The 21,693-nt window shown below is 46.0% G+C and overlaps 2 protein-coding genes across 3 annotated transcripts in view; one reads left to right on the top strand and one right to left on the bottom strand.

The window, feature by feature from the left end:
• C12H16orf70 (chromosome 12 C16orf70 homolog) overlaps positions 1-2,257 on the top strand; it is a 35,083-nt gene extending 32,826 nt beyond the window's left edge. For both annotated transcript variants that reach the window (XM_032195477.1, XM_032195475.1), the window contains one exon: positions 236-2,257. In XM_032195477.1, the coding sequence (XP_032051368.1) occupies positions 236-325 (90 nt within the window). In that variant the 3' untranslated portion in view covers positions 326-2,257. The remainder of the gene's footprint in view (positions 1-235) is intronic.
• Positions 2,258-8,059: 5,802 nt separating this feature from the next.
• B3GNT9 (UDP-GlcNAc:betaGal beta-1,3-N-acetylglucosaminyltransferase 9) lies at positions 8,060-18,741 on the bottom strand. The gene is made up of 3 exons (XM_032195830.1): positions 18,511-18,741; positions 12,234-12,276; positions 8,060-11,466 (listed from the first exon to the last, which is right to left on the bottom strand). The coding sequence occupies exon 3, from the start codon at positions 11,400-11,402 to the stop codon at positions 10,155-10,157; it is 1,248 nt and encodes a 415-aa protein (XP_032051721.1). The 5' UTR covers positions 11,403-11,466; positions 12,234-12,276; positions 18,511-18,741; the 3' UTR covers positions 8,060-10,154.
• Between the last annotated feature and the right edge of the window lie 2,952 nt (positions 18,742-21,693).

Raw genomic sequence — 21,693 nt, 5'->3', positions numbered from 1 at the left:
GCAGGAGATGCGTGAGCTCAGCTCCAGGTGCTGATGTTTAAATGTCATGGAAATCTAGAGACTGCTTTTAGGAACCAGCCACGAGCTGTTTGCTGAACACGTTGGTTGCTTTATTTTGTTGGTGGGATTTCTTTTTGCAGGCAGATCAGTTCCATATTTGCTGTTTTCACTCTTCAAGTTCCTGTTTGGTCTACAGTTCTTCTAACTTACCTTTTTCCCTGCCATCTTTTTGCAGGTGATGCAGAATAATCATATAGCTTCTGTTACTCTGTATGGCCCGACGCGGCCCAGCAGCCAGTTGAGAACATCGGACCTTCCCCAGTGAGCATCCCCTGCAAAGTCAGCTAATCTAAATGCTACAGAATTAGTACAGCGTGCCTTGATTTGCTGCCACTTATAATATGGAAAGCACGTTATGATTTTTGTTTTTTCAATAAGCCTCCACCCAGGAACGGTGTGGAGGGGAAATTCTCTCAACCCTTCATCATGGGGCATGGAACTGTTGATGGAGGAAAGCAGCTTAGGTGCCTGTGCCGTCATTTATTCCTCTCAGTTGCCCTCATCCTATGCAGCACAGACCTGAAGACTGTCCCCCCCGTCCCAGCTGGCGAGGGGGGAGCGTGGAAGGGGGGCACGTAATGACTGCAAGAGTTAGAAGCACAAACTTTCTGAGCCTTGGAGCATCTGGAAGCAGGTATTGATTTTTAGTCTGTTTGTGTTACTGTATTGATGTGGTGGTCACATTTTAAGAAAACGTGTGTGTGTATATATATAGATAAAAACACATCGGTATTTCTGTGGCTTAGGACATTGTACCAAGTGTGACAAGGATGTATATATGTCCATGATTTCAGGCACCACATCTTCGTGTAACTTTAAACCAAGCAAGTAGCATGTGCATAATACTTGGTTGTAACATTTGCACTACATACACTTTAATTACTTGATAAACGTTTATCTTCACTGAGGAGCATCTGTGTACTGGGTGTGAGTGGGGTGTGATGGTTATTTAATGTACGCTGTGCATAAAGCTTATTTATACAGTGGATCGAGTTAATCCACCTTCCTGCACTAATATGTACTTGATGTGCTGAAACAATTTTTTTCTGCCATGGCTGGTTTACTAATTTTTTCATACGCGGTTTCAGACAAAGAAATTCTGGACGAGGTTATTTCTATGATTGAATTATGCTTTAGTGAAAAGGTTTGATACGATGTTTCTTACAATGGAAAAATTTGATGAAGAACTAGCGTTGCCTCATTTTCATCTGTTCCCCGAATCCTTTTTTCCTACCCTCTTTCCTTAGAGAAAGACAAACTGTATATAACAGTATCTCAGAAAGAAATCCCCGAGCTCTGCCATCACCAAGAAAACCTTTTCTGTAACTTTTGATGTGTGATTTTAATTTATGCCAAAGGTTTAGCCAAAGACATCCTCGTTGTAGTTTCACCATTTCTGTACATAGATGCTAACTGCACACCCCACCCCAGCAGACAGGATATAGGCTTCTTTCTAGTTGGGAGATGCTGCTCGCAACATTTTATCCCAGGAGGATACTTTAGGTTTCTAGTTCTCTTATCAGTCTTATTTGGGGGAAATAGGTGGTCTGTCTTTGAAATATTGAACCCTTTTTAAAAATGGACAAGAGAAATGTATAATTTTATCCCATTTTTAATATTTTGGTGTAGCAACTTGTGATACATAGATGACAATTTTGTGAGTTTTACTATGTGTGTACAGATTTTGTAAATATGACATTTTTGTAATTTTAACTCCATGTACAGTGTAATCCTGTATAGTTTATCAATGAATGAGAGCTAGGAAGTTGAATGTTAACTGAAGTTTTGGATCCTGGACCAGTAGCAGGGATAAATGTGGTGCGTGTGTGAGACGTTCTTTGCCATTTAGTCTTCCTGTATACTGTGATACTCTAAACTGTTTTGCTAAAACAAACAAAAAAAGCCCCACGGAGAATCTAATGGATAAGGAAAAAGTTACTGTTTACCTTTATCCCTAGGTGTCACTCCTGTTGAACCCCTGTTCAATCTGTGCTGTCTCCTGTGATCATTGCTTGCTAAGAAAATTCTATGCCTCAACCTTCCTTTTGTTTCCTCTCTAATTTTAATTTCATTTTACATAGCCCTTCTGTAAATTAAATGGAATAATAATGAGCATGTACACTGAAAGCAAAATAAAACGAGACTCTCAGTTACTGTTTTGTGTTAAATACAGTTACTGGGTGTTTTTGTAATAAAACTATGGATGTTCTTGCCTTTTTTCTTATCAGTCAGTCCTTTTTATTTTAATGTCTCTCTGGCATTACATTTGAAGTACCGTACTAGTGTCCCTTCTTTCACAGACAGTATTGTATGTTCTCCAGAGAAGCAGTACAAAAACTAACATAATTTACAGCCTGTTTCAGAGTAGGCACGTAGGTATAATTTTTTCCACTGCAGCAGGGAAGGAAACTGTTAAGGTATGGTAAATAACACTGGCTTTTGTTTCGTCTTTAAAGAACAGAATTGTTTACACCCACGTCAGCCCTTAGGTATTTTATTAAAATTGATCGAGTTTCAGGGAGTTTGAATATTGCACAACAGGACAAAAGAAATGTGTGCGTGCAGTAAGAGCAGCAAATGTGATTTCTCGTGCTGCTGACTTGTGCCTTGAGGTGTTCAAGCAGCAAAGCACCGAAAGCTTGCCCTCAAGCAGCTTAGAGCTCGGTGCAGGTGTAGGTATTTCTCCTGCCCTGCCTGCCTGTGCATGGTAAAACCCTCAGCCACCAGTGCTATAGTGCCCTTTGGTTTGGGGATGCAAAGTGACCTTGCTCAGTGGGTTTGGCTCAGTGTGCTCTCAGAACTTCACTGTGACTTGAGGTGGTGTGTAGATGTATGCTTGTTACTGAAATACGATGATCATACATCATTTTCACTTAATTTTAACTAATCCTTTTCTAACAATAACTCCAATTTAGCTACAAGAGGAGATGAATTCTTGACAGGACGATTTGAGTAACAGCTACACAAGTGCTACCAAAATCCAGCTTTCAAGCATATTCAGCTGCAGGTCAGGACTGCTGCTTGTAGCACAGACCTTGAGATTTAGGACAGGATAGCAGCAGCTAGACAAAGGTGTGTAACAGCTTCAGTGGCTCCTGCCTTCACTTACAGTATTTCGGTGAGTCAAAAAATGTCTGTTGTAGATAATTAAATGTACTCTTAACAACTCAGGTACTTCTCAAGGTCAGTCCTGAGATGTGGAAGATCAGTGGCTTTGCTTGAAAAACCTATTGCTCTGTTGCTAAGAAAAACAGCTTGTTACATCCCTGTGACTTGTTCTGAACTGCTTTGTTCCCAATTGCAGCCTTTCAGTTTGTCAGCAATCTCTTCTGTAAGAGAACAGAACATTTTGTCTGTTAGAAACTCACCCTGGTACTTCTGTCCTTTGCTTAAAATCTGTATAGAGCATTTTGCTGCTCTGCAGAGCTGGGCAGGAGGAGAGAAGGAGCCTTCAAAGACTCAGATGAGAGTGCTTTCAATTTATCAGTGAGGAGTGAAAGCACTTTCCCCACTTCTTGGGGTTGCTTTATTCTTTTGCTGTATGTTTTTTTTTTTTGTTTTTGGTCAGTCTGCAGCTTCCTTTACAGAAAGGACGGGGTAGGTAATGTGGACCAGCTATTTTGGGTTTTCCCCACTCAGCCTCTGTAGCTGCAGCTGTTCATAGAGCTCACTTCTCTGACACACTTTTTGTTTGCTCCTATTTGGACTAAGCCAATCTGGTGCTGATGTGTTAGGGGAGTTGGTGTGATGCTAGCTGCATCACCTTCCCCTCCCAAAGGAACTGAGATATCTGGGCAGTGTCTGATCCCATTTAAGTGTGTGCACAGAGTTGGGTGCTGTTTTATACAGATCCTGCATGTTTGCCACATGTGCATGGGGCCATCATTTTGGTTTCACATGAAACAACTGTTTCCTTGACACAGCGTTCAGTACAAGTGCATTTTTAATAAAGCACGTGCATCCAGTCCCTTTGTGATGTGTGCCTTCTTGCTTTGTACAGTAATGAGAATGTGTGTGTGCTTGCCTGCTTAGCTTTGAATATCACAATGTTGTCCACAGTATTTCATTTACCTATGGGTAATAAAACAGAGCTCTGAGCCCTTCCCCTAGAGGTGAAGCTGACTTTCTTCCCGCACTCACAGGCCTGCACGCAGTCCCTGGGCTCCCACGAGTGCTGCGAGCAGTGCTGTATCGATCAGTGCTGCTGGGTAACACTAGAAGCTTCTGTTCCCAAAAATGCAGTTCCTGTCAAGAAAAAACAATTTTCTGTTGCCAGGAACTCTTACACTTCTCATTCTAAACAGATATTTTTGCTGAAATAGCTAGCAGGTGGTGGGTGAGGTCTGATTCATGTGCTTATGATGGTTCATGATCCAGACTTTCCATCAAAACCATAAAACAAAGTCTATCCCAGGGCTCAGCATCACAGCAAAGTGGGGATTCAGCCTTAACAGGGGCAGGCTGGATGCTCCAGCTGGCTTTTCCCAAGGGAAACCAGGGGTGCTAGTGCCTGGTTCACACTGACTTACTGGTTGTTAGAGGCTAAAGTTTGGTGTTGTGAAGCAAAAAGTGCTCTGAGCTAGCTCAGATACAGTTGTTTCATGTCATCTCTTGTCCCATAGACACCTTTGTTACTATTTAACCCCTATATCACAACTGCACCAACACAAAGGCACTCTCTTCTACAACTTGTCTGGTCAGCCAGCTTGCTACAGCACGTGTAGCCAAACAAGTACATCGCTGTGTGGTTGAGGAGTTGCTAAAATGCCACTCAGCTTTGGCTGGGTTTCCTCATGGAAGTTATGGCCCAGGATACTTCAGAGGTAAGGTAAGGCTGAAGGAAAACATGGGGAAATTAAAAATGATGCACAAGAGTTACATCTTCAGTAAGCATTAAAACAGGATCTGGAGTTAATGAAGTGGGGTTGAACTTAAATACCATATTCTTTAGCTGTAGTTAATGAAACTACTAAAAATGTTTATCTGATAAACTTTATGTCAAAGCATTTGGGTTGGTTTGTGGGGATGTTTCTTTTTCCAACATGCAGAATTGCTCCTCTTCATGATCTGGAAAGGCTTTCTGCTTGACCTAGTGGGAAAAGTGAGCTGGAGTCTGCAGATGAGGTTGTGCACTGCGCTATAAGGTAGTGTTATGACAACTTTAATTCTGGATCAGCCTTTTATGCTTTAATATAACCTTTTCTCTTGCATGCCCTATCTTATTCCCCTTTAAATGCTATTAGTTTGGTCATTTTAAAGTATTCATATTGCGATTTTGGAAGCTGGTTTTAAATGTCTTAATGTTTCAAACCTACATCACAGATTCGCAGTAGTGCTTAACTTCTGTTCCATTATTAGTATCTTTCAGAGAGGTGTTTATTTTAAATACTAGTCTTTCTCACTCTGCATGATTATGAACATGCAGTCCAATCAAGAAAGTAATCAAAACAGCCTGAATCATCGCTACTGTGCCTTTGCACCTCAGTTGGTCTCTCTTGGAAACCTGAACCCCTGAAATACCACGGCTTTCTTCCCATCCAGCTCCATTGGCCCCCAGAGGACAAGGCAATCACTGAGGACCTGCGTAGTTGTGTGTTTTTCCCAGGATTTGTCAAATTGTCAAAGGATGGAAAGTGAAGGGAGAGGGGTGAGTTGCAGGGAGAACTGGCCAGGGCTGGTGGGAGGGCTGTTTGCTGCTCTTGGAAGGACTCAAATGCACTCAGGGTTTTAGTTTTCCCTCTCACTTCTCAGTCTGGTTTCCATACTGACTGTAAGCCTGGAAAAATCATGGCAAGCTGAATTTTAAAGCGTTACTGCTTCTGACAAACATGAGTGAAGTTAGCAGCATCATTAGGGAAATGTGTCGGGCTGATTTTCAGGGCTGCTGAGACCTCCAGCTCTATCGGGAGCTCAACAATTCTTCAAACCAGGCCAGGCCTGGGCTCAGACTCTCCTCTCTGGGTCTGCTGGGGTCTCAGCACTCTGGGGAATGTTCTTGGCTCTCATATTAGCAAGGGTTCTCCGAGGCGTTCGATTACTTTGTGCTGTTTGATTTCTGCAGTTGGGGCTTGCTTCCGAGAACCCACTGCAAAAGATGAATAATTAAACTGCAGACAGGAAGCACAGTATTTTAACACTCCATTACTTCAGAGCCGTCTTGGCTTTCTTTTTTATGGTGTCTAAGTCAGCGGTGGCCTGACCTAATGAGAGATCTTGGCATTCACTAGCAGTTTATAAGTTCGGAGATGCATTCAGAGGTGCTGAATGTGAGGTTCAGGCCAGCTCAGCTCGTTAGAATGACCAAATCTGGCTACTTACATACAGTAGGGAACAAATTGCCTGTGTGGATCCTTGGGATTCGAGAAAACCTACTATGCTCTATTAGCTTTGGATATTTATGTCTGTCTTGAGGGCGTCTGCTTGCAACTGGTGGTACCCACACAGGACGTTTTTGTTTTTCTCTCATCATGGTTTATAGTAACTGACATGTAAAAAATATAGTAATAAACAAAATTACTAAGCAAAGCTTTGTAGCAAAACCCCACTAGACAGTTAATAAAAGCTGCCCAGAATTTCCTTCTGTAATGGATGATTTGGGTGTTCTGGGAGGCATCATGAGGCCTTACAAAATCTGAGTAGATTATGTTTAATCTGTGAATTTTGTTGTGCTTACAGAGGTAAAGTGGAGTGGTTGGTATCTGCTTTTCACATGCTTCATGCATAAGTTAATGTGCTTCTGTGCTCTCTTCCTTGCAGGGAAAACAAATTTGTATGGGAAGTAAGGCCCTCCATAGGAAATGCATAGTTCATTCCATTGCCACTCCTGAAATTAGGTACTGAAGTCCACGTCTGAGCATCTGAAGCAAACAGCTTCATTTCAGAGTGGTGTTTCAAGTGTTTCAGTGTTCTCTCAGTAGTCTCTGTTGCCGAAAATGGAGCCAAATGTAAGCTTTTAAATACAAGTTTGCCTGTTAGCCTATTATGTATATTTTTAGCATTATGCTTTCTCTAGGTATGTCAGTTTTCCCTTTCCTACTTGATGTGTAAGCTGGGCAGCAATGCTCTTTTTACACATCCTGCAATCTGTGTAATCATTACCATAACTGATCTATCTCTATAAAATAAGTTGCATGCTTTTTATTTCCGTAACAAGCTGTACCAGAGCGTTCAGAGCTGAGTTGGATCCACCTCTAGCAGTTTGCTTCAAAAGGAGGTCAGTAGAGGGTTTTTTCTACTCATTCTAATAAGCACCTCAGATTTTTTAGGGGGAAAAGCAACACATTTTTTAGGAAATAATCTTCAGTCGAAGACTTTTTGCCTGCTGTAGCAGTAAGAGATTAATAAACTGCAGTGGGTACAGCTGTGCCCTCCAGTGTTTTCACAGCACGTTATGCTGTCATTTGGGGTCTGCAAACTTCCACTTCAACTGCAGAAGCAATGGAAACTTTTAAAACCAGATGAAACGGGCCGCACAGCAAAGACTGACAAATAAAAGCAGATGTATCTTTCATTAAAAGATGTTAGATTCATATTAATTGGACAGAGAAATGAGCTATTCCACAGACTCAGGCAAAGAAGTGAGCAGTTTGCCCTAGTTCTGTTTCTGCCAGCCACCAGGATGTGTGCTGGCACAGGAGGATGTTGAACTGCTACTTTAATCTGGGATAAACGTACTCATTAATGCTGTGTTGTGGGTAGATTGCAGATCTGAAGATGTTATAGAGGGAGGAGCCAAACCTTAATGCATCTCCGAACGTAAAAGGAAGATCTTAATAAAGACTGCTGAACCTGACCGGCTGCTTTGTAAGAAATCGTTAGGTAAGCTGTGTTTGTTTTTCTATTGTTACCATTAAATTAAGTCCAGCATAAGGAAAGACTTACCAAGTTATCCAAAACAATGAATAATGCATTTTCAAGTTGCTGTCTTCATGAAAAATACATGTTGTGTTAGTCTTGTGTGTATGCAGATGCATTCGACAGACTCACTCTGACAACTGGAGGCATGCCTGCATGCTATCTTTTAATTATGGTATAAATAACTTCCCAAACTGTAAACTAATCTCAGGTAATACGTTTCTGTACAGACTCATAAATACATAACATATCACACACTTGAGCAGATGGGCACAGCTTTCTCCCACCACTGAGGCTTATTCCTACACTTTACAGAGTTCCTTGTGAAGCTTGCATGAGAATTTTGGATTTCAGGCTCTTGTCCTGAAAATATCCAAAATCGGATTTTGGTTCTTTGATTTCTACACGGCCAGCCTTTCCATGGAAATACGTTAGGGCTTAAACTCTGAAGATTATGATAACATCTAAGGCTCTTTTCAATAGTCTGTTGATAGATACTACCAGCATATTTTACTTCACGTTCTGTGCATAGTTAATTCAAGAGCAAAGTCCAGCCTGCAGCTGGATGGGAGGAAGGCTACACCCAGGTCTGAAGTGCAGCTGTGCTGCAGGCTCTGTTTAAGGGAAAGCAGCTTCCTGGAGGTTCATGACACTGCGATTGCCTTTGAAGCTGTGTGGATGTGTCCTCCTGAAGGGGGATGGCATCTGGGATACTCTGATGAATAGATGTTTTGTTGAGGGGGGGGAAAATTGCAAAAGGATTAGCAAATCCAGTATCAAAAGCGAATCCAGGCTCTTTGCCTCAAGTATACCATTGCTTTTTAACCCAGATTTGGAGGGATTTGCTTCCTCTTTGATATCCAAGAAAACGATGTTCTGGTATGGTAATCTGCTGCTGGAAAAACAAAGTGCTCTGAAGTATTGACAGTTCTTTGAAAAACGAAGCAGTCCAGTGTTCTTGTCGGATGTTTAAAATATTTATGAAGTTACAGACTAACTGAAACACGGAAAGTCATCTACCAACAGAAAAATTGCTCTGCTGCTGCTTTTTTTTGCAATAAGTTTAGAAAGGCTTTTATTCTGAAGCCCTTCTGTCTGAAGACTGCTTTCTTCCTTCCCATGACACCCACAGCAATGTTGAAAGTCTTGGCTGCTCTTTGCAGCTGACTGTGTGCCAGGAAGAGCACCGAGGTCTGGAGGAACCAGCCCAGTCCATTGACAAGTTTTCCTGTGGTCTGAAGGAGCTCTCAAAAGTGATGCAAGCAGCAGCTCTGTGATTTCACTCTCACAAGCAAAAGGCCAAAAGGATCTCTCCAGATAGCTTTTGGAAGAGCTGGATTACGTGGTAAGAGAGGTTGGATGCTGTTGGACAGCTCTGAGTCTTCACTGAGCGCCAGTCAGCATAATGTAGAGTCTGAGCTCGCTAAAGTGCCATAAACTGCTCCCTGAGTCCTGACAGCGTGTCAGTGGAGCATGTCTTTGAACTCGTGTGTTGCTACAATTAATGAAAAATCAAGACATGAAAAGGGATCAACTGAAAGTTCTTTTCCTTTTTTAAATGCCCTTCAATGTTCTTACCCCTTCCCAGTTACCTACTCATATGGCTTCTGCTCAGCCAGCTGTGTCAGCCCTAGCTCCCACGCTTGTTTTCTTGTAGTTCTGCAACATATATGGGACTCCAATTCAAAGCTGTTGTTTTCTTCTCCTCTGAGGCTCACAGAAAGCCAACCAGGCAGTGGTGATTTCATTTGAGCACCCACTGAGGACACCTGATTTCCTTTGCTCTAGTTAACTGTGTAGTTTGCTTGTTTCTCATCGAGTCTGAGTAATTCCAGTCCTAATCAAAGGAACAAGTTGACAGCAATCCCTGTGCTTCTTGGCCTTGTTTCTTCTTTCTCCTTCCATTTTGCACGTCTAACAATGCTGAAACATCTCTCCAGACTGCATTTTGCAATGTGTCTGTACACATTGGCCTGCTAAGCACTAGTGTTACTCTAATAAATAATAATAAATTAAAGATACTGTTAGGATTATTTGGGCACATTACTGGAGAAGGACCTACGTGGTATGTGTGTGCAAATGGGGAATTTTGGCACATTTCTGCAATAGTTTTTGTCGTCTGCTCGTAAATAGGCTGTGCTAAAGCCCTCTTCTTCTAAAGTCTGTTTATTTAGTTGCAAAAATTTGACGTTCCCTTTCTCAGCTGTTTTTCCTTGTGCTTTTGTTGCAGTCTGCCTGCATTATCTGAGGGGCGATGCCTGTGTTGCTGTTTGAGCTTTCCTCTTCCATTGGAAAGGCTTCTTCACTTGCTTCTTCTGAGTACAGGAAAGCCTCGGGCTGTGCAGCAGGTTCCACATCAGCCAGATCTCAGCAACTTTCAGGCTGTGAACTACCATGAGATCTTTGTAAAAACAGGGCTCAAACGTCTGTAGGTGCGGGGCAGCAGAAGGCTTGACGATCCCAAAGGTCTTGAAACCTTCATGCAGAATGGGTTTGAGGTTGATTCTCTGTAAGCACATGCCCAAGAAGACATCGTCGATGGGGAAGAGTTCTACCTCTCTGCAAGCCCTGGAGAGCTTCCTCATGGTGCAGCTGGAGAGCAGAAAACCTCCTCCTCCTGCGTAGGCAGGGTAGATGCTGAGCCCGTACATGGTCTCTGGGATATAATATTTACTCTTCCGAATGCGGATGGGCCGGGCGTTGTAGATGATGTCCCCAACAAAGAGGTCCTCGGCGGGGTTGTGTCTCTCGAGGAAGTCAACGATGTTCTCGATGTTAACAAAAACGTCAGCATCGCCTTTAAAAATAAACTTCACGTTGTGGCAGAATTCAGCAGCCCAGTTCAGGAAGTGGATCTCCTTCAGGGTCAGGTTGAAGAAAGTGTCCATGAAGTCCCAAAGTAAAATGTCGCGGTACGTCTGACTCTCCTGGTGCATCAGGGTCTCCCATGTGGCCAGCGCTGTCCTATTCCTTGGTGTTCCCAGCAGGAACACTCGCTGAATCTGCTCGCCGTTCACCAAACCCTCCCTGCCCCAAGTTTTCCGGACGATCTCTCGTCTGTCGAAGTCTTCAACTACCGATTTGATAGCGATGAGCAGAAAGGGACCTCCGGGTGTTCTCTTGCATTTCTTGGGCTGGTTGATGAGGAGGTTGAAGTTCCTGTTGTCCTTGTTGAGGAGATAGCGCTTGAAGTTGAAGGCAGAATCGGCCGCTGGGGCTGGGGTTATAGTTTGGACCCTGGTGTTAGCTTCTTCTGCTCGTCTAACAGTGGGAATTAACTGGGGTCTGGGTGCTGTTGCCTCTGCTGGTGTGGGTCTCCCAGGTGCTCTGGGATCAGAGAGTATTCGCTGCGTTACTGAGGGCTGCTTCTGCGTCTGCTCCTTGTGCCCTTTTGGGGCAAAATGCTCCAGCTGGGTGTAGAGTAAAGAGCAAAGTGCGACCACCAGGAGAAGGGTACAGATCGCGTCCCCTTTGAGACGAACTCTCATTGTCCCCGCGGTCTTCCTGGGACTGCTAAAAGCTGTGTCTGAGCTGCCTGGCACCAATGCCCATCTATAAATAAATGTGCAGCATGTCACCAAGCAGGATTTAGAAAACAAGCCAGCAAATACATTTTACTCATGGAAACACCAAGACATGGTAAGGAACTCGCTAAGAGATGCAGAGTTCCCAAACCTAACGCAGATCCCAGTGATCTGGCTCTGTGACTTGCTTAGGTGTAAGTCACCAAGAAGTCATCCAATGTCCTGAAAACTAATCCCAAAATACACCCACTCCCAAAATACACCACTAATCCGTCCTTCCTCCCATGTCCCTCCCTCCGGAATGCATTTTGCCATTTCAGAGGCTTTTTGACCTTGCTCTTCCCAAAGCAGGGACCGATGGACAGTGCCGTACTTCCATAAATCGTTGGGTTTTAATTCCTTCTGAGTTGGTAACTGGCTGCTGACAAGCAGGTTTTCAGTAGCTGGACAATCACTGGAGTTTTCCCTGAATGCAAAGTGAACTCTCAAACCAACTGTGATTTATGCCTTCAAAATGAATACATTAGGCACGATCTTGAATGCACATAGGGCCCTTTTGCTGCCAGTAATCTTTATAAAATATTAAATTGTAATAAATTACTTCTCTTCCATTAATAAGGTTAGAAGGGGTACAGGCACGTTGCCTCTGCCAACCTGCTCCTAACCACTAAGCAAGAGATGCACAAATAAATCCCAAAACACAGAAGCAAGGCAGAGACTAGCATTAGGAGTGTTTTATTCACATATGAGAGGTGAAGCTGCCTTTTGAAATACAAGATATGATTCTCCACTTACACTTTTCCCAGAGATGATCTGTCTCATTCCATCAGTTCTTCAGCTGCAAAAAAAAAAAAGGAGAGTTACAAGAAGGCAGAAAGCAGGACATAAATCTAGTTCAGGGAGGGAGCTGGCTGTAGCCACACCAGCAATCTTTTACACTCCTATGTGATTTACAAATCTGTCTTGCCTGTTCTGTATTAGTAGAAGATATGTCTGAAGGTATTACAGTTTGCTGTCGTTGTCTTTGAACAAGAAGAACTGGGAAGATGTTATCGAAAAATTTCTCAAGCCAAAGCTGTCTGCTTGCACCGCAGTCTGTCTTCGCTTAAGGGACTGAAGCACTGAGGCAGGACAGAAGAGGGTGGAGGAGCCAGGACTTGTGGTTTTCTACACAATTTTTCCTGTACTTAACTGTTTTCAGCATTGTTAAACTCGAGAGCACGCGGGTGGATTCTCAGCCTCCAATCAAGCCCCGTTGCCATCAGGCTGACTCATGGCTCCCGGGCAGCTACGGACTTGTCAGAATCGTGTATTCCGACCTAAACCAGGACCCTCCTTAGCTCAGTGGCACCCTTTTCCAGCAAATCTTTCTTCAATGTCACAGGTTGTGTCCCCTGCTAATTGTTTATTAACCACGATTTCTGTATCAGGCATAAGATAAGCTTTTTGTAGCTCAAAATGAGATTGACAAGCCTGGAATGCCGAAGCATTAAAGTGTGGCATAGCCTTACCCCCAGGGATGGATGCAGCATTTCAAGATTTATGAAAAATTAAAGCTATTAAAGCAGTTGATTTCTTGGCCAGCACGTTTAAAATTGTTAGATGCACATTTCTTGGATCTCTGTATTTGAAAATATTTTGGTTTTTCCACTGCTATTTAACCCCCCTCTCCAAATTGCTGTTGAAATGCGGAGCAGCGTGCTACCACATGGTACCAGCTCTCTCTTTTCCAAGCATAACTTTGCTGTACCTTCTGCTTCCCTTCTAGGCCAGGCAGATGTTTTAACCAGTCCAGCTTTCAAATTATCATTATCTTCAGCCTGGTGAAAGAGTCCCTTCGAATGCCTACAAGCTGTTTGCATTTTACATCCATTACCCTTGGTGAGTCCTGACTGTGGTCTGTGCAGCAGCCTGCTGTGCGTCTCGTGTGCTAAATCGTCCTTTATCTGTCACCACACTGTTCCCAGCAGGCTTTTTTTCAAATTACCTTCAATAATTTTCCAGAAGCTGCAGGAAATGAAAGGCAGGTCTCACTACACCCAGGGCATGCCACTGAATTGGACCTGCTAAGGAGACAGAAAGCCGTGCCCTCCCTCTTATGTGGGCACACATCAGAAGCAACAAGTTTTGCTGGGTGATATTCAGCCACCTGAAAGAGGGAGCTTTTCTCAAAAAGACTCCTGGAAGCTAAAATTGAGGATTTTTTCCTACTTCTGCTATAATGGGATAGGCAACCACGGCACTCTGTAGCGAGCGGGAGATGCGCAGCCCCTGGCAGGATGGATCCTGGCAGTGCTGGGATGTCTGGGTGTCTCTGCTCAAGCTCTTTGTAAAATCTCCTCTCTTTCCCCTTTTTAATCACAATTTTTCTTCCCTTTTCTGTACAAAAGTTTGATCTTATTTCAGCTGCCAGGCTCCAGATGGTAATTAAGGAGCTGGATAAAAGTCCTGGCTCTTTCCCGTGTTTAATTTTATCAGCTAGGGTTTGGAATAAAACGTGTGTGTCATGAAACTCATGATTTCCATGACTTACAGATTTATCCTGCCAGCATCTCAGGATCTGGCAATAAGGGCCCTCAAAAAAGCCAAGAAAAGCCCTAAATTGTTACACGCCTGGGCTGATAGCCCAGATTTTCTTCTGTGTTTTCATTTATTGAAAGAAAAGAATCTGAAATAGCAATTTTCATGCTGAAATGAAGCAGTTCAGCGCTGAATATAGACATCGAATTTTCAAAAGGAGTTGCCAGCCTTTGATGTGAATCCTTGATGGAATTATATGGGTTTTCCCGTCAAGGTTATGTATTTCCTTCTTCTGGAGGAAATGTCCTCAATTCTAACACAGGTGTCGGCTCTACCCATGGACGTCAGTGTGGGAAAAGCTGTCCTGTCCCTCGCTCGAGAGCGATTGTTGACTCTGGCATGTCCTTGAGCCAAAAATATTATTCATCCTCCTTGACACTGGGGAGAAAAAAAGACAAATTTATGGGGCTTTCGGCAAATATTTGATGCCAGAGAAAAGAGCACAGCAGAGCGTTTCTCAGCACAGCATCTTGCCACCCGTCTACATCCAGCGTGGGTGCCCCTGTGCTGGGATGTTCTGGGGGTCTCTGTCCAGCTTGTGAAGCATCGCTGAGGTTATGAAGCTGCTGCATCAAACGGTGCCTCGGGGGAGGCTGGAGTGATGGTGGGAAGAGGTGGAGGAGCCCTAGGTGGCCCAGAGCACCTTGTTCCACAGGTAGTACAAAGCAGAGGTGAGCAGCCTTGAGTCCAAAGCCATCCCTCCTCGTCTGGTCCAGCCAGCCTCCTGGCTTTCATTTATTTAAGAGAAGGATTCTGAACGACGGTCAAGAGGTGCTGCTATAAAAGCAGTTAAATGATGATTTAAAAAAAAAAAAAAAGAATAAAAACCTGCTAATCCTTCATTCTCAGTTGAATGACAGGAAGCTTTGGGCTCATCCTGGAAATTTCCTTCTCTTGCAGCAGCTGTCATGTCTCCGTTACTTGGCGTTCCTGCTCACACGTGGGGAAAAGCCTCTGGATCCCGTTCCTGGATTTCGGTCAAGACGCCTTGGTGATTCTGGCACATTGCTTTGTGCCTGGGAGCGTGGTGACTCAACCTGCTCAGCCTCGGGAAAAGCAGCTGTGGTATCAAAGCAAACTGAAAACGTCAAGGAAGAGGGTCCAAAACAGCAAAGCAAGGCTGTGTTTGGCCCCAGAGCAGCTTGCTGCCCTGCCAAGTGTTCCCACCCAGGTCCTCTTCTCCTTCCTGATGCTGGAACGGCTGCTGGTAGGTTTGGGTTGTGCACCAAAGGGGCTGCGGTTGCTGACGGAGGTGTTTTACCCGTTTCTCTGTACGATGAGCTAAAGAAAGTGTTGGGGATCCACCACCACTGGCTTCTATGAGTTTCTGCAGTCCTCAGGGGAACCTGGAAAACTGGGGGTGTCGGGGGTGCTTTGAGACAGCACTTCAGGTTTTGGCTACTTCTGCTTTGCGTTTGTTGAACCTGTTTCATGCGAACAAGGCTCAAAACCCAACGCTGGGGCCCTGCAGGCGGCAGGAGGGCTGTGTGCATGTCCCATCCCAGCTTGTTTCCAGCGGTTTTTCCATCCTGGCTGTGCCTGCTAGCTGCCAGCAGAAGCTAGATTGGGCCTCCAGCAGAAGAGGAGAGTTGTAAAACTCTCTCTGCATCCCTGTTCCATCTCCTCCATCAGCTCTGCTCTCAGCAGAAGCGGAATTGTTTCTGTGCAGCATCTTCCCCATGTTAAATCCACGTGCTGCTGCTCACCTCCCTGCACAAAGTGCTACTGCTTCGCTCAGCCCTGCTGCTCCCATCCTGCTGTGAGCTCCTAGGGCAGGTCCTGGAGGACCTCACAGCAAAACTGGTGGCAAGAGGCTGTGCTCGGCTGTTTTGCAACCCTGCCTTCCCTGCCAAAGTGACACTGACTGGCTCTTGTGCTGGGAAACCACGTGTCCTCGTGACCACGTCACCAACTGCCCTGTGCATCAGGTCCTGCGGGCACTGGGGACCTCCTGGTCCCCCAGAAGAAATCTGCTCCTTGCTGCAAAGAGGTTTCTGCAATTTCCAGGCTGTCTGACAACTACTGGGGCTTCAGCAGCAGGTTATTAGATTTTCTTTCTTCTTTAAGCCTCGCTCTCTGTGCTGTCCCTCCCCTTGGCGCAGCTGCTGCCCAGCTCTGGGACCAGGCTCCCCCTCCGCAGGCTCCGTGCTGGGCAGAGAAACAGAGCTGCCATTCACCAGCACTGCTCCCAGGTGATGCTGGGTTTCCTCCAGACCTTCCCCTCCTGCTGGCAACCACTCTGGCCTCCAACAGCCCCTCAGGGTGCCAGGAGCATCCCAGGCTCCTTCAGCCTCCTGCTGCTCCAGCTTATGCTCCTATTAGAAATCCACAGCACCGGATTAAATTAAATACATTGCTGAACAGGCAAATGCAACGAGCGTGTGTTTTGCACGACAGTTAGTTGTTTTGTTCCCTTTGAGCTGTGCCAGGCTGCCGTCCTCCTCTTGTAAAGAAATCAGAAGTGAAGTGTTAATGCAAAGGTTTCAAAATCTCAGCTGAGTTGTCTCGGTGCAGGGCTTGCCTGCATTTTTCATCCCATGGGTGCCTGGGCTTTTTAGGGTGCCTGCAGGGAAATGTCAGCATCCAGTGCATCAAAACACGCATGAAACAACTCGGGTTTAACAGTTTGAGCTGGTTTTGTAGCCTTTAATGTGAAAAAAAAATACGGTTCTGTGTTAGCTTGCAGTCTACAGTTCAGTTTCTGCGTCTGTGTGTCACGTAACCAGCTTTTGTCTTGCATGGCTTCTTCTTTGTTCTTGTTTGTTTTCCACAGGCAAAAGAAACAACAAAACCCTCAACGTTGATGCTTTATGTGGGTTTGGTGCTGGACACGTCCCTTGCCTCACAGGAGGGATGCTGAATGATTCGGTTGTGCCTAGAAGACAGGGCGGGCTGGAAGGGAAGAGCTGCCCCTTGGCGTGTGGGTTAGTGCAAAGCCCCAGAAAAATGAAGTAAGAAAAACAAACGCTAAGCTGCCTAACCAGAAAAAAGAGCCTGTCTCGTTCAATTTTAAAGGCTATAAACAAACCAAAACCAGGCTGGAGGATTTAATTAGCTGAATGTCTTAGCGGAGCTTTCCCAGGGCTCAGGAGCAAGAGCCAGAGCCGGGCGAAGGCAGCACAAGGCCGCCCATCGCTCTGCAGCCCCTGGAGCCTGGTGCTGGGTCTCTGGGTGTCCGTCCACATGCTGGAGCTGCTCAGAGGTTTTTGGCCAGTGCCACGGCTGCTCCTGCCCCGTGCAGCGTCACTGCTGCCATCGCAGCACCTGGAGGCAAAAGCTCTGCTGGTGGCAGAGGCACGGGTCTCACTGCAAAGGCCTCTTGCAGCTTTCCTGGCAGAGCTGCAAATGAGCAGATGGGCTCCCTGCTGTTGCAAGACAGGAGCCCTTATTTATCTCCCTGCTTTGCCCCAGTCCTGAAACATGTGGTTTCAGCAGCCTCCCAGCTGGCCGGCCCCGTGTTATCGCAGCCTCTCCTCACCTTGCGACACCCGTCACGCATTGGCCTTGCAGACAGCTGCTGGGTTCCCTCCTCTTAGCTTCTACCTGCCTGGGGGAAGCTTTTTGTCAGGTATTAAAACCGAAACAGTGGAGAAACGTTGGAGCTCCTGCTCGGTGCTTGAAGGCTGGCACTGGAAGCTGAGGGTTCCCAGCGAGGGACCTGCAGCATCCCCGTGGGGAACGGTGCAGTCCCACAGCCTTAAATCACTCAGGTCCATGTGGCGTGGTTTGGGAAGGGCACCTCTGCTCGTTTAAGCGGCGCAGGAGGAGAATAACGCCTTGCAGGCTCACGGTGGGGTAAGGAAGAGCCACATCAAAGCAACCACCCTCCTCTCCCCGCCCTTTGCCTCTGACAGATCCTTCCCCTGATGTGGCACCACCAAACAGCGATGCCAGCGCCTTAGCATGGCCCTGCTGTTACACCTGGGCACAGCTGCCAGAGGGACTTCATGCTGACCTTCTCCACAAATTTAAAGCTGATTCCCAGGGCGTGAGCTTATCACAATCAGCCAAAAGCTGCTCCAAGTCCTGCTCAGTGATTTCCTGCCTCGCTGCAACTGAACTTTGTTTTTCTGTCCCTTTTTACTGCAACATTCCCATGTTTCACTCTGAGCACACGACTGTAACCCCAGGGAAGGCTTCGTGTCCCCTTGCTGGAGGGAGATGATTTGCAGACATAACGTGCTGCTCGGGGCTGGGAGACAGCCATTCTCTAAAAAAACCCCAAACTTTCTCCTGTAAAAGCAACTGAAAACACACACAGAAAGTTCTTAAAGCAAAGCTCAACCCGTGCAGCCTGGGGGAGGGCATGTTCGGGGCTGCAGCAGCTCTGCTGCATGTTAGCGATTTTAATGGGGGCTTCTGCACTTAAAAACATCTCCAGACCCGCAACGTGAAAGGAAAAGCTGGAGGCAGAGGGCAGCGTGGCAAGGAGGAGGTGGGAGAATCCCCCCGCTCGCAGCCCAGCTCCCCACAGCCCCTAGCAGATACTTACATCCCCCACGATCGCGCCGATCCCGCGTCCCCCCGGTTGTGTCCCGGCAGCGGGCTGCCAAGCAGGCACATCTGGATGCCGTTAGCAGGAGACATTCCTCAGCCTTCAAGCAAAACCGAGGAAATCCTCGCCGAGCAGAGCGGGGCTGGGGCTCCCGTTTTCACCCCAAAAGCCCCGACGGCTCCCCACGCCTGTGTGGGGCCGGCAGGGGCTCAGCCCACGGGGCTCCCTCCCCACAGGCACCGGCCGAGCGTCGCGGGGCGATGGAGCGAGAGCACTGGGGAAGGAGCTGGGGCTGGTTCCAGCACCGACACGTGACGTGGCCTGGGGAGCGTGGATGTCCTCCAGCCCCGCAGCACGGACGGAGAGGGATCGGACGTGGTGCCGGGCTGGGGGCTCCCTGTAATTCCTCTCCTTTGCTCCTTAAAACAGCCCGAGGAACGGGTAGGGTTTTTTATTCTAATAATAGTTTTGTTGTCACTATTTTTTCCTTTAGCAATGTGGCGTTCGTTAATTGTTAATCCCATTGTGATTATTTACCTTGTAAAGGCTCAGAATTAGAAACAGGTTTGGTTCAGGTCAGAAGGAAAATCCACCTCGGGGTTGTTTCTTCCTTCTAGTAGGAAAGCAACAGGAGGTGCGGAGGCTGAAGAGAGATTTGAGGGTTCTTCCCAAAAGACTGAACCAAAAACCCCACTTCCTTTATTTTTTTTTCAATTAATTTGAATTACTACAATACAAAACTTTATTTGGAGCCAAATGTAGCTGTCGCTACCAACCTGACTGCATTTGCACCGTTCCCTATCTCTTGGTTTCTCTGCAATGGAAGCACCAGCCCTTCTTCCCCTTCTAGATAGCGGCCCCTTTAGTATGCAGATTTTTTCATTTACACCAAACTTGTCATAAAAATGGGTTTTGATCTACTTGGTTGTTTTCACAGTTACCTGACGGTTTTTCAAACTCAATGTATTAATGCTTTTTAATAAGTGTCTGTATTTTTTTTTTTTAATTCCAGCTCACATGTTTTGCTTTATTGAACACGATGTCACTGGGAAAAGCCACGATGTGAACAAGTTTCCGGAGAGCAACCCTCAGCCCCTGCGTGTGGGTGCTCCAGGCTGGGAAAGCTATTTCCTCCCGATCTGCAGCTGTCTGACACGTAGCCGCTCCTTGCTGAGTAGTGCAGCTGATGAGAAACCTCGGCCATAAACGTTACACACGTTTGCACTTTCCCCGTGCCAGCTCAAGGTACATTTCTCAGTCTCCTCTGTAGCAGGCTATTTTCCATCCCTCCCCTGTGTGACAGTCACGGAGGTAAGGGCTGTCCTCCTCTACTCAGAGCTGTGGAGCCAGGGGAACTGTTCCCTCAAACCATCGGGTTCTCACAGCCCCTGTTTCCACACCATTCCCCCATGCAGGTTTTGGGATTTACTGCCCTTTCCACATGGTGTTGTGCTCGTTAAGTGCACCACGCACCAGATGTCTTCCCACCCACTGTATCATCGTATTCCTGGAGGTGCCAAGCCACGCAGTTGGGGCACAGCGTTGTAGTTAAAGAAGGGCTGATCTCATGATTAAAGTACTGCCCGAGACTTAAGTGTTTTAGGGTGAATTAGTGCTCTGCTAGAGTTTGTAGCAGAAGGAATTTCCCCGAGTTCAGCCATCGGGTCAGCCAGCAGCTTCCTATACAAACCCACTGGAGAACACATGAAGTCCAAGTTCATTACCTCCCCACCCACAGGGCTGGCAACTTGTGAGAAAGCTCACTAAGAGCGAGGATTACAGTGGGATTACAGTGGGATTACAGTGGGATTACAGTGATGGTGTGGGCCTGGAGGAGCCCCAGGGACATCACGGCACTGAAAGAAACACGGGGACTTCTGCCACACATCAGGTTTGGGACAGAGCTCCCCTCCTGGCTGTATTTGCTGAAAAGCTTCATCTAAGCAGTAGCTGGAAACTGAAAAAACAAGGTGGATTAGCTTGGTTTTGACTTGAAATTGGAGCTGTGAACTTGTAGGGGGGCCACCAGTCTTGGGGTGTCCCTAGAAACATGCGACTTTGGGCAGGACCCTATTGTGCTCTCAGCAGCTTCAGCTGGATGCTCCTCACACAGCTGATGATACCCAACGTGGTCAGAACTTTAGCGAGCCCCCTTCTTCTTATGACTCCATTAAGTGTTAGAAAAGAAAGTTTCCAAGGCTCTTTTCATCAAAACTATATGTTTATTTATAAAAGAGAATGGAAAAAAAATAGACCAAAGTGCTTTCTTCTATAAAAGACAATATCGTGGAGGTCGAATGCCTTAGACCTGAGTATCCATGGCATCGCAGCCCAGAGCTGGATGTGGCTGATCCAGATCTGGTGCTGAATATCATGGAAATTTGGAATTAGAAAGGTCAGCAAAGGATTTTTCCACTGATGACTAAAGGACTTAACCACACATCTCCTACTGATTTCAATTAGAGATGTATGGCCAAATCCCTTCACTGGCTTTCAAAGTTCAAGCCCAGTTAAATCCAGAGAAGAAAAATATATAATTTTTTGACTCCAGGCCTTAAATTGCCTCACCAATTGGGCCCATCTCTATGCAAAAGACAAACGGCCAGATCCTCAGCCAGCAGAAAGCAGCATGCCTCACCAGTTCCATTTATCCACTCCAGTGTGGGTCAGACTGAAGAAATCCATTCTATAATTCCCTCAGTTTTGGCTGTACAATAGCAGAAGTTCACAGCTATACCAAAATTTTGAGATAAGTAATTGAATCTGGAGCTCCATGATGCTGCAGGAGCTACTTTAGGTTCTGAGTCAGTGGGGAGCTGCTGTGGTGCGATGCAGGGGTGGCATTAAGATCCCTTTGGAAATGGCAGAGGTGAGACAACACGGTCACCCAGGCAGCGGGATGTCTTCTCAGTGCTGAAGATTTCGAAGCGAATGGCAAAATTAACAGCTTAGGAAAAAAAGCACAATTTCCTCACCCTGGGAAAAAAAATCTTTGCCTGGAGCATCTTCAACACCAAGCACCAATGACTTCTCTGAACAAGTATTTTCCCTCAGCCTACGCACTCTTTGGCCTTAATGTTTTTTATATCTTGACAGCGGTGTAAAGTTTTCTGCCTCAGTTTCCCCCAAATCTTGAAACAGAGACAGTTCTGAGACTTCCTAGCTGTGAAACTGCAGCAA

This window comes from Aythya fuligula, chromosome 12 (assembly GCF_009819795.1).
Source record: "Aythya fuligula isolate bAytFul2 chromosome 12, bAytFul2.pri, whole genome shotgun sequence".
In the NCBI taxonomy this organism is placed as follows: Eukaryota; Metazoa; Chordata; class Aves; order Anseriformes; family Anatidae; genus Aythya; species Aythya fuligula.
This window is presented reverse-complemented; position numbering and strand designations above follow the sequence as displayed.

What these genes read in the sequence shown, in the direction of transcription:
- B3GNT9 (XM_032195830.1), bottom strand. Translation starts at nt 11,402, where the DNA reads ATGAGAGTTCGTCTCAAAGGGGACGCGATCTGTACCCTTCTCCTGGTG.